Source organism: Rattus rattus, chromosome 15 (genome assembly GCF_011064425.1).
Source record: "Rattus rattus isolate New Zealand chromosome 15, Rrattus_CSIRO_v1, whole genome shotgun sequence".
Lineage (NCBI taxonomy): Eukaryota > Metazoa > Chordata > Mammalia > Rodentia > Muridae > Rattus > Rattus rattus.
The window spans coordinates 8,583,987-8,596,370 of record NC_046168.1 but is presented as its reverse complement, the minus strand read 5'-3'; the positions used below and the strand labels follow the sequence as shown (position 1 = coordinate 8,596,370).

The 12,384-nt window shown below is 39.3% G+C and overlaps 1 protein-coding gene across 1 annotated transcript in view; it reads left to right on the top strand.

The window, feature by feature from the left end:
- Positions 1-12,384, top strand: part of Ube2d2 (ubiquitin conjugating enzyme E2 D2) — a 37,627-nt gene that overhangs the window by 11,047 nt on the left and 14,196 nt on the right. The window contains exon 2 of the mRNA XM_032885419.1: positions 11,412-11,475. Coding sequence (XP_032741310.1) covers positions 11,412-11,475 — 64 coding nt within the window. The remainder of the gene's footprint in view (positions 1-11,411; positions 11,476-12,384) is intronic.

Below are 12,384 nucleotides of genomic sequence, written 5' to 3'. Positions count from 1 at the left end.
TACCATGGTCTCTGAAACTGTAAGCAAGCCATGAATTAAATATTTTCTCTTGTAAGAGTTGCTGTGGTCATGGTGCTTCTTTATAACAATAGAATAGTGTCTAAGGCCTACTATAGTAACATTGCTATACAGAAATACATGAAGACGCAGATGTGTTTACCCTGATATTACTATGATCATATACTGAAATTAGTTTTGTAAAGATTTTTTTTAAAGATTGATTAATTGATTGATTGATTGATTATATGTAAGTACACTGTAGCTGTCTTCAGACACACCAGAAGAGGGCATCAGATCTCATTACAGATGGTTATGAGCCACCATGTGGTTGCTGGGATTTGAACTCAGGACCTTTGGTAGAGCAGTCAGTGCTCCTAACCACTGAGCCATCTCTCCAGCCCCATAAAGATTTTTTAAAATCAGCTTTATTTACTCTTTCTCAGTTTAAATCCATGATGGGTACAGCACCACATGGATGCAATGTCCGATGGCCTTTGCAGGAATGTTGATTTGGAGTTTTGCATTAACCATGTCACTGCATAGGTCTGAGCTCCCTTTTCCCCAGTTTGCCCTGGTTGTATTCTACTTACCTCAAGGGTCACTGCATTGCTTTTTGCTTTATACACTTGAGCACACTGCTTGCCTAGGTAGAATTCAGTTTCATCTTGGACATAAATATCTTCAATTTTAAGAAGAACCATGTGTTCTCTTTGGTTCCAGAGACCTCACTTAGCCAACAAAAATGACCTTGAACCACAAGCCTCCTTGACATACTTGCTTTTCCTAGCAGGTCTCCACAGGTGCTAAGATTGTGGAAATTAATTTCTTTCAATAAGATGTATAAGTTTTACCTCCATGTATGTATGTCTGTACATTTTGGTTTGTTGCCAGAGATAAAACAAAGAACATTGGATTCTCTAGGACTGGGGTTACAGAAATTTGGGAACTGCTATGTCTATGCTGGGAATTGCACCTAGATTCTTTGCAAGAGCAACCTGGAGCTCTTAACCTGCTAAGCCAACTCTTGACCCCTGTTGCCCTGTTTTTTTGGTTTTGGTGGTGGTGGTGGTGTGTGTCTTGTAGAGATAGAGACTTTTAAGTATAAGGTTGATCGTGAACCTTGTCTCAGCTGGAGTTAACAGAAGTGAGCCAGTATGCCTGGTTCTTTTGGGGTTGGGAGTGGGAAAGGAAGGTTAGGTCTTTTGAGGCAGGGGTCCCAACACTTTTTTAAAAACAAGGTTTCATGTAGTCTACACTGTCCTTGAATTCCTGATCCTCTTTCCTCTGTGTCCCACATATTGGGAGTATAAGTGTGAGCCACCACTTTGTCTTAATTTTTTAATTACTTTCTGTATTTTGAAAGAGGATTTCTTTGTGTGTAGCCTTGGCTGCCTTGGAACTCTGTAGACTAGGCTGGCCTCAAACTCAGATCCACCTGCCTAGTGTTGGGATTAAAGGCACAACCAGCTTTATTTGTTTTTAAGTAAGAGTGGGTGGGTGTGGGTGGGTGTGGGTATGTTGTGTGCATGGGTATACAGTGTCCACAGAGGCCAGAAGAGAGAGGGGTCTTCTGGGGCTGCATTTACAGGCAGTGAGCTGCCAGATGTGGGCACTTGTAACTGAACTGTTGTTCTTAACGACTGAGCCCTTATTTTTCTTGTTTAGAGTCAGTCTTGCTAGGTAGCCATTCTTGTTTTGAACTTACTCCTACCTCCACTTGCCTGTGTAATTGTACTTTATAACTTAATAAATTAATCTTTTGGGCTGGAGAGATGGCTCAGTGGTTAAGAGCACTGACTGCTCTTCCAGAGGTCCTGAGTTCAAATCCCAGCAACCACATGGTGGCTCACAACCATCTGTAATGGGATCCGATGCCCTCTTCTGGTGTGTCCGAAGACAGCTACAATGTACTCATATACAAAATAAATAAATAAATCTTTAAAAAAATAAATTAATTAATCTTTTACCACTCAATTTTAAGAATTGATTTTGTATTTTTTTTTTAAAATTATTACTAAAGGTGTGTATTATTCCTGATGATCCAACAGGGTAATACTTGTTGATACCAAATTTGTCCTCAGTTTAACTATGGACTTTTTTTTTTTTCCCTTTTCTTTTTTTCGGAGCTGGGACTGAACCCAGGGCTTTGCACTTGCTAGGCAAGCGCTCTATCACTGAGCTAAATCCCCAACCCCGGAGGTTTTGGTTTTTTTTGTTTTTTTTTTGTAAATGGGAATAAATGCGACCACTGAGCTAAATCGCCAACCCCCGGACTTTTTTTTTAACGACCGTTTTCTAACCTTTACTGCAGATAACCTGACAGTTCTTTCAGGTGTGGATTTTTTTTTTTTTTCCTTTTCTTTTTTTTCGGAGCTGGGGACCGAACCCAGGCCTTGTGATTGCTAGGCAAGCGCTCTACCACTGAGCTAAATCCCCAACCCCTCGGGTGTGGATTTTATCATAAGAAAATGGACTTTTTTTTTTTTTTTTTATCATTCTCCCCTCTCTTCTATTTTATTTTTATTTTTTTTATTTGAGTACACTGTAGCTATCTCCAGACACACCAGAAGAGGACATTGGATCCCATTACAGATGGTTGTGAGCCACCATGTGGTTGCTGGGAATTGAACTCAGGACCTCAGAAAGAACAGTTGGTGCCCTTAACTGCTGAGCCATCTCTCCAGCCTCTTCTATTTTTTAGAGGGTGTGTGTGTGTGTGTGTGTGTGTGTGTGTGTGTGTGTGTGTGTGTGTATGTGTGTGTGTGTGTGTGTGTGTATAAATGGTAAGTGTGTGTGTAACCCCTGGCTGTCCTGGCATTCTATTTGTCGACCACGCTGACCTCAAACTTAACAGATTTGCCTGCCTCTGCCTCCTAGTGGTGGAATTAAAGATGTAAAGGTGTGTACCACCTCTAACCCACAACTTCATTTTTCTTTCTTTCTTTCTTTCTTGCTTTTTTTTTTTTTTCCTTCTTTTTTTTGAGCTGGGGACCCGAACCCAGGGCCTTGCTTCCTAGGCAAGCGCTCTACCACTGAAGCTAAATCCCCAACCCCTTTCATTTTTCTTATTGTCATGGTTCTATAATTGCTTTGCCAAAGACCTGGAACTCTGTAGACCTGGCTGGTCTTGAATTCAGCCTCTAAAGGTGTACGGCACCACCACCGTCCTTGGTAAAGGATACTTTATTAGATGCTATTTCATGTGCTTTTTGTTAGAAGGCTTCCTAGCTCTAAAGTTCGTATGTAATGAGATCTTAGACATTGTTTCAGATGATTTTTTTCATACTGCTAATGTAGTCTAGTTTTATAGATTGGACTATTCTGGAGTGGTGAAAGAACCTGTCAGTTGGTATTTGGATAATTTTTCTAAAGCACTTCAGGTTTGAAATTTAGTTTTGCTTTTTTTCCCACCCTACTTGTGTCATCCTGACTGACCTGGAATTCTCTGTAGGTTAGGGTGGCCTCAAAATCACCTGCATCTGCCTCCTGAGTGCTGGAATAGAAGCCCAGCTCTTTTTCTTATTTTTTAACTGCAATTCTTGCTTTTCTGAGTTTTGAGTAATCAGATATATAGTCATTTGTATAGCAAAGTTAAGTTTAATGGCTTGACCCATCACCACCTTTCACACACACTTTGGGATTGAGCCTTTCCCCAAGTTAGGTATTTTACCATTGAACTATACTGTCAACCACTGGTCTATACATCTCATGTCATAGAACTTAGTTGTTTGCAAGAATTGTGATATAGCCAGGCATAACAGCACATGCCTTTAATCTCAGCATTCTGGAGGTAGAGACAGGTAGATCTCTGTGAGTTCCAGGCCTTAGAAAGTAAGATTGAGCTAGTGGAGGAGACCCCAGTAACTTGAATGCAGGAAGGAGGAACTGTCTTGATTTAGGTTCTATTGTTAAGAACACATGACCATGGCAATTCTTAGAAAGGAAGATCCTTAACTAGGGCTGGCTTACAGTTCAGGGGTCCATTTTCGTGACAGGAAGCATGGCTTCATGCAGGCAGACATGATGGTGGAAAAAGGTCTAAATTCTATGTCTTGATCAGCAGGCAGTAGAAGACTGAGACACACTTCCTCCAACAAATTGACACCTCTTTTAGTGTCATTCCTTATAAGCCTCTAGGGAACATTTTCTTTCAAACCACTTACAGTGTCCAGCATTTTCTTTGGAGCTTAGTGATACTTTGGGCATTGATATTTTTATCTGTCTGTTAGCATAGATTCTTCTCATCTACCTGGTATTCATTGTGGAGTCATTTCAGATCTTACAAGATCCTGTGTCAAACGAGTCAAACTTGTCTTGATATAGCTACTATTGTTTGAACTTCAGGAATTGGCAGAAAACAACAGTTCTTGGCAGCTTCTGCTCTTGCAAATGTTTGTATTTCTTTATTTCAAAAGTAGTCTTAGTGAAATACATTAGATTTTCTTATCTAGCTTTGTCTTTTACTTAGCGATGTTCTACTTTGGCTATAGTTGTTAAAGTTCTAATTTGTACTTTATTGTATGTTGTCTTATGGCTGTAATATCAGAGAATGAGATGGTTGCTTTTACATATATCTGGTTTTTTAAAAAATATTTATTTATTTATTATGTATAGATCATACAGCTTTCTGCCTGCATGTATGCTTGCAGGCCAGAAGAAAACCAGATCTCATTATAGATGGTTGTGAGCTACCATGTGGTTGCTGGGAGTTGAACTCAGGGCCTCTAGAAGAGCAGACAGTGCTCTTAACCTCTGAGCCATCTCTCCAGCCCCGTATATCTGGTTTTGTTATATCTAAAATGCAATCAAGAAATAAAACAGGCTGGGCATGGTGGTGCATGGCTTTAATTCTAGCAGAAGCAGTTGGGTATCTGGCTTACATGACTGAGTTTCAGGCCAGCCAGGAACTGTCTCAGAAGAAAGAAAGAAAGAAAATATTGCCAGTTGCATGTTATGTTGAAAAATATCATTTTGGTTATGCTAAAAATGTACGTACTATTTGGCTAGCACTTGGGAGGTGGAGGCCTAGAGAGAGGGTCTAGAGTCCAAGGGCAGCCTAGGCTACAGAAGGCTATTTCAAAATGTGGGGAAGTGGGGTATTGTTCATGTAGTCAGTGAAAAACAATATTACCTTCTTCTCCGTACTTATGTATAATTCCAGTTTTTGTCTGCATGTCTGTGTACCATGTGAGTGCCTGGTATCCACAGGCCAGAAGAGGGAATTAGATTCCTGGGAACTGGAGTTATAGATGGTTGTAAGCTGCCATGTGGGTACTTGGAATTAAACCAGGGTCTTCCACAAGAGCAGTAAGTGCTCTTAAGTGCTGGACCATCTCTAGCCTCCCAACTATATGTTGAACAGATACTTCCTGAATCGTTCCCATCACATTCAGTGTAAAAAAAGCTAAAGGTCAGATTGCTTCCTAGTTTTTATTGGATTAAGAAATACTATATAACCCCAAAGAAATCTGAACTATACAATTTGAAACTTTTCATAATATTTAACAACAAATAAATGGAGAGTCAGGAGTTAGCCAAGGCAGCAAACAGTTACGTGAAAGCTAAAGGCACATGGAGAAAGTAGAAAAGAAGAACGGGATGGCAAGACCATTCTAGGCTTTGTTCCCAGAGCCCTAGATTGGTTGAAATTTAAAGCCAGGGAATTTAAAAGTTCTGGAGCTGTTCATGATGCCACATACTAAAATCTCAACACTTTAGAACCTGAGGCAGGAGGACCACAAATTTAAAGTCATCCTTGATACATAGAAAAAAAATCAGTAGAGAATTAGACTACTACTGCTCAACCTTAAAAAGAAAATCTTATTGTTTGTAATAATAATTTGTTTTCTTTTCTTTTTTTTCCCATGTGGAAAGGTTTAATGGGAGAATGAGACAAGGGGGAGGGACGAGAGAAAGAAGAGAAAACATGGGCAGGAGAGATGGCTCAGTGGTTAAGAGCACTGACTGCTCTTCCAGAGGTCCTGAGTTCAATTCCCAGCAACCACATGGTGGCTCACAACCATCTGCAATGGGATGCTCTCTTCTGACGTGCCTGAAGAGAACTACAGTGTACTAACATAAATTAAATAAATAAATCTTAAAAAAAAAAAAGAAGAGAAAACATATATTTGTTTTCTTTTTTTTTTTTTTGGTTCTTTTTTTTGGAGCTGGGGATCGAACCCAGGGCCTTGCGCTTCCTAGGCAAGCACTCTACCACTGAGCTAAATCCCCAACCCCTATTTGTTTTCTTATATTCTGGAAAAATATTCATATATTCTTACTATTGTCTAGGTACAGACAGACCAAAATGTTAACTCACTTGTATGTGGAACCTAAAATTCAAGCTCATTTAAGTAGAGAAGAATGATAATTTCAAGGGGCTTGAAGGCAGAAAAGAAGTAAAGTTGTTTGTTGTTGTTAAGATCTTATAAAATTTATAGTTTATGTGTATTAGTGTATGTCTGTGTACCATGTATGTGCAAACATTTATGGAGGCCAGAAGAGAGTGTTGGATGTGTAGGAGCTAAAGTTACAAATGGTTGTAAGCGGGCTGGAGAGATGGCTCAGTGGTTAAGAGCCCCGACTGCTCTTCTAGAGATCCTGAGTTCAATTCCCAGCAACCACATGGTGGCTCACAACCATCTGTAAAGAGATCTGATGCCCTCTTCTGGTGTATCTGAAGACAGCTACAGTGTACTCATATGTAATAAATGAATAAATCTTTTAAAAAAAAAAAAAAAAAAAACAACAAATGGTTGTAAGCTACTTTGTGGGTGCTGGGAGTAAAAACCCAAGTCCTGGAAAAAGTAGCTGGTGCTCTTAACCTGAGCCATCTCTCCAGCACCTAGCCAAAGTTTGTGTTAGATTGGAGGAATAAATATAATAAATCTGTTGAGATTGGAGAGATAGCTCAATGGGTAAAAGGTGATTGCTATGCAAGTTTGTGAGATGCAAGTTTGATCTCTGGAACCCATGAGAGTGGAAGGCGAGAATGGATTCCATGGAATTCTCCATCTGTGTGCTGTTGGCAGGTGTACCCGCTAGCCCACTTCATACTCCTACACATACATAGCAATAATAAATACAGTTTTTAAAAAGTGCTATTGTACAGATGTTAACTATAGTTAATAATGTATTCTTGTATTTTGTGGCATTGGGGAAATAAGTAATATATTATTGAAAATTGCTAGAGTAGATTTTAAGTGTTTATGTTATAAAGTAGTAAATGTTACATGATAAATATATTAATTAGCCAATGAGCCATTTCACAGTCTATATGTATTTAAGGTCATTGTTCTCTGCACCATATACATCTATACATAATTTAAACAAGATCTGCTTCTGTACTTTGCTCTATCTCCAAGGTACAGTTCCAGTGCTGACAAAGTTATAAGGCTTTCCTCTTCTCTGTCTCCTCTCTTTTTCCTCCTCCTCCTCCCCCTTCTTCTTCTTCTTCTTTATTCATTTTATTCAATTTATTCATTTATTTCATGTATACGAGTACACTGTGGCTGTCTTCAGACACACCAGAAGAGGGCATCAGATCTCTTTACAGATGGTTGTGAGCCACCATGTGGTTGCTGGGAATTGAACTCATGACCTCTGGAAGAGCAATCAGTGCTCTTAACCACTGAGCCATCTCTCCAGCCCTCCCCCTCTTCTTTACTTTCTTCTCTTCCCTTCCCTGTCTTGCTGGCACAGAGCTTTCTGTTCTGTATGTAGCAATTGATCTTGTACTTTTGATTGCTAGGTTTGATGACACTCTTCACTACTGGTATGGCTTATAAAATACTGGGGATGGAATATCCCATGGCTTTGTACATGCTAGGTTAGCACCTTACCAACTGACACACATCCCAGCTCTGTTAGGTTTCTTTGAGACAAGGTGTTTTGGTTTTTTGGTTTTTGGTTTGGTTGGTTTGAGACGGATTTCTATGTAGTTCTGGGTAATTTGGAACACGTTATGAACTCACAGAGATACTCCTGTCTCAGCTTCTTGGGTGTTGATTATACAGTTGTGAGCTACTGCACCCACCTATGAAGGACTTTTGTCCTTAATAAAGAACAAAGGAAAGCCAGATAGGATGCCTAGATTTACAGTCCTAGATAGTTAGGAGGCGGATGTTAAAAAGTCTCAGTTGAAAACAGGAGTTGTGGATGAGTCTAACTGAGTGCATAGTGGGATCTCAGAGGAACAGACACAAAGTAATGAATATTTTCTTTACTTATGGCAGGACACCCATGAATGTTTCCTGCTGAAGTGCTTCTGCAAATTCCTTGTCCTTAGTCAAGCATGGTGCCTGGGCTGCAGTGTGAGATCCTGTCTAAAAGCAAGCAAGAAATTCCTTATTCTCTAGTATTATATTGGCTTAGCCCAAAACACATTAACTTTCAGATATAGTAATTAAATTCTTTTTTATGTATTTTAGACAGAATCTTTACCCAGAAGGGTTCAAACTCTGTGTATAGCCCAGGCTGACCTTAGATTGGAGATCTGTCTTAACCTCCTGAGTGCTGGGATTGCAAGTATGTGTCACTACTACTCTGGGCTATGGATATTTCTCTTACCATTGAAAATTGTCAACAATGTTACACACATTTTTACTAGATTTAGGATTTACTAGATCCCAAGAAAATACTTTGGGGTTGGGGGGTTACAAAAACAAAGACCCTGCCTTTAATTGCATCTGAAAAGCTTTCTCTTGCTGTATAGTAGACCTTCAGAGCTGGGCATGGTGCTACATAGTTGTAATCCCTGCACTAGGGTTGCTAAAGCAGAATTACTTCAAGCTCAAGGATAGCCTATAGTACAGAGAGAGATCCTGTCTAGAAAGAAAAAGGTTGAGAACAAAAGTAAATAATATAAAATAATTCCAAGTAGTTCATAATGTAGAACTGATAGTTGAGAAATGACTGCAGGCTGAGTTTTGGTAGTACACACCTTTAATCCCAGCACTCTGAAGGCAGAGGCAGGTGGATTTCTGTATTCAAGAAAAGCCAGGGCTACACAAAGGAAACCCTGTCTCAAAAAAGGGAAGGGGAGAAAAAGGAATAACTACAGAACAGTTTATACAGTTTATATATGTAGTATAAATACACTTCTCTGTCATGCTTAACATTTTTTGTCTATGATAAAAATGTTTTCTTGATTTTTTTTTTTTTTTTTTTTGCCTCACAGGCAGTAGTAGATATTTTGTGAGAATAAAATCTTAGTTTTTTAAGAGGGAAGGGAGAAGAAAGGGCAATAACTGACCTAGGTTTAATTCCAAGCATCCATATGTCTGCTTTTCACAACTATAACTTCAGTTCCAAGGGATTCAATGCTCTCTTGGTCTCTTTGGCATAAGGTACTCATGGTGTGCACATCCATCCATACATGCAGGCAAGCACATATAAAAAATAAAAACAAGTTTTTTAAAAAGGTAAAATGGGCCAAGGAGAAAGTCAAAGATTTGTTCTATATTGCTTTTTCATATTTGTGTCATGTGTATAAGTGTTTTGCCTGCATGTATATATGTGTACCATGTGCATGCCTAGGGAGGTCGGAAGATCTGGAACTGGAGTTACTGATGGTTGGGGGCCTCCAAGTGGATGCTGAGACTCAAGTCTAGGTCCTTTGCAAAATTAAATGCTCTTCACAATTAAGCAATAGCCCAACAGCCCAAATTTGTTTTTATTTTATGCAGGATGTCTTTAGAAACTATAGGTAAATCAGTCTCTGAGTGCTTCCGTCACTCTTTCTTCTGAGTTAGGTAGATCACAAATTTGAAGGCAGGCTTAGGCTACAGAGTAGGACTTTATTTCAAAAAACTAAAGGGAGGAAGAAAGAAAGAATAAAACCAGGACTAACATGATATTCAGTTACTCTGTGATTGAGCTAGTTCCCTAGCTCTTTAGTTCATTTCCTTAACTTTGACTAAATTACCTAGACCAGCCTTGAACTTTCTCGTAGACCTGACTTCTAGTAGCTGAGATTATATATTTGCACCATATTCTTCTAAAGGTTTTTCTGTTTAGTACACTGGTGGTAAGATACAGCTAAAAGCATGCTAATATTTTATTAGATGGTCTAGTGTAGTTTCAGAACCCTTTTTTTTTTATTATGATTTTAAGAGTTCGTTCTAACTACATAGCAGTTTTTTTTTTGTTTTGTTTTTTGTTTTTTTTTTTTTTTTTTTTTTTTTTCAGAGCTGGGGACCCGAACCCAGGGGCCTTGCGCTTCCTAGGCAAGCGCTCTACCACTGAGCTAAATCCCCAACCCTACGTAGCAGTTTTAAGATATAAAATTGGCATTGGGATGGGCATGGTGGCACACAACTTTAATCCCAGCAGAGAGAGGAGGCAGAGTTAAGTGCCTCTCTGTGATTTCAAGGCTAGCCTAGTCTATAGAGTAAATTCTAGACTAGACAAGACTACACACAGAATGAAACAAAAGAAAATTTGTATTGAGTCCCTCCCCCCAATCCTCTCAAATAATTGAGAGTCAGGCACGGTAAGTGGTGTGGACCAACCTGAGCTATTTCAGTGGGAGTGGGGAGCTGGGCATAGTGGTGCACACATGTAATTCCAGCACTCTTTATTCTGAGTTAGGTAGATCACAAATTTGAAGGCAGGCTTAGACTACAGAGTAGGACTTTATTTCAAAAAACTAAAGGGAGGAAGAAAGAATAAAAGAAAAATAATGGCTTTTTCTCCCCTTTTAAAATAGGCCAAGGAGTAGCATTCAGAGGCTGAAGCAGGTGGTTTGCCATAAAGTTCATGGTGAAATTAAAAAATAAAAATAAAAGCTTGCAGTCATTTGTGTAAGAGGAATATATAAGACTTAAGACCAAAAGTCAGACTGAACAAGAGTCTATTAGACATAACTACTTGAGGAGGATAAAGCAGGAATGAGTGGGCAGCACAATTAGCTTGTATTTAAAATTAGCTCTGTGGGCTGAAGAGATGGCTCAGTCATTAAGAACACTTGTTGCTCTTCGAGAGGTCTAGAATTCTGTTCTAGCATCCACATGGTGGCTCATAGCCATCCAAACCATCCAATCTAGGGGATCTAACATCTGATATTTTCTGATGTACATATATACATCCATGCAAGCAAAAACACTTGTAAGATACAATAAGAAAGGAAAGGGAAAAAGGTGTGTGGTGGTTCATACCTTTAATCCCAGCACTGGTGAGGCAGAGGAAGAGACAGGTGTATCTCTCAAGACCAGCCAGGTCTATATATAGTTAGACCTTATCATTGTCCAAGTCCCCCTACCTTGCCCCCAAAACATTCAGTACTTCAAAGATTCACTATGTGCTCTTCTGACTGGAGAATAAGCCTTAATGCTTCCCTAGAAAGGCAGAGAACTGTTAACAAGGTAAGTTTAGTAACTGTAAAGTTATATTTCTTTTTGTTTTTTCTTAAGGAATTGAATGACCTGGCTCGAGATCCTCCAGCACAGTGTTCAGCAGGTCCTGTTGGAGATGATAGTAAGTATCTAAGTGGAGGTAAGAGTAAAGCCGCATAGCAGTACTTTGTCTGGAGAACTTGTATTTCTTGAGGGTTATTTGTTTATTTTTGTTATTTATTATTTAAGTGGGTGTACACTCCAGGTGGTCAAGTTTGGCAAAGTTATGATTTGTTAAGAGGTGTTTGCTGGGGCTGGAGAGATGGCTCAGTGGTTAAGAGCACTGACTGCTCTTCCAGAGGTCCTGAGTTCAAATCACAGCAACCACATGGTGGCTCACAACCATCTGTAATGGGATCTGATGCCCTCTTCTGGTGTGTCTGAAGACAGCTACAGTGTACTCATATACATGGAATATATGAATAATTCTTTTTTAAAAAAAGAAAAAGAAAGAAGAGGTTAGAAAAAAAAGGTGTTTGCTATAGGGAAAGGGGAGACTTAATGTTTAGTTTCCTATGACAGAACCTGTTTTAAGTTTACCCAGCCATCTTAGACTTTGAGCTTCTTCTGATAGCATTATTTTTGTGGTTGCTCTGGTCTCTTTCTACCTATCCTTTCTTTGGGATCTTTTCCTGAGGTAAAAGAACTGTTACTACATCTGGCTATTTTGCTCTTAAAGAATGGTGTGGTGTACGTATGTGTGCTTGTATTTAACTATATTCTACTGACTCGTATGTATGAAAGCAGGTATAATTATTTTATTACATTATTCTCAGTTCCGAGGGTGACCACAGGGCCTCGTGTGTGCTAGGCAGTCACTCTTGTTACTGAGAACCATCCCTAGCTAGCTAGACTAGCGATGAAAAGTTTGTATTTGTCTATATGTTTACCATGTCCTAGGGGTCTCTCCTTTCAACATTTGAGTCCCAAGATTTAACTTAGGTTGTCAAGCTTTAGCAGATGTCTTTACATACTCAACTGGCCCTACCAA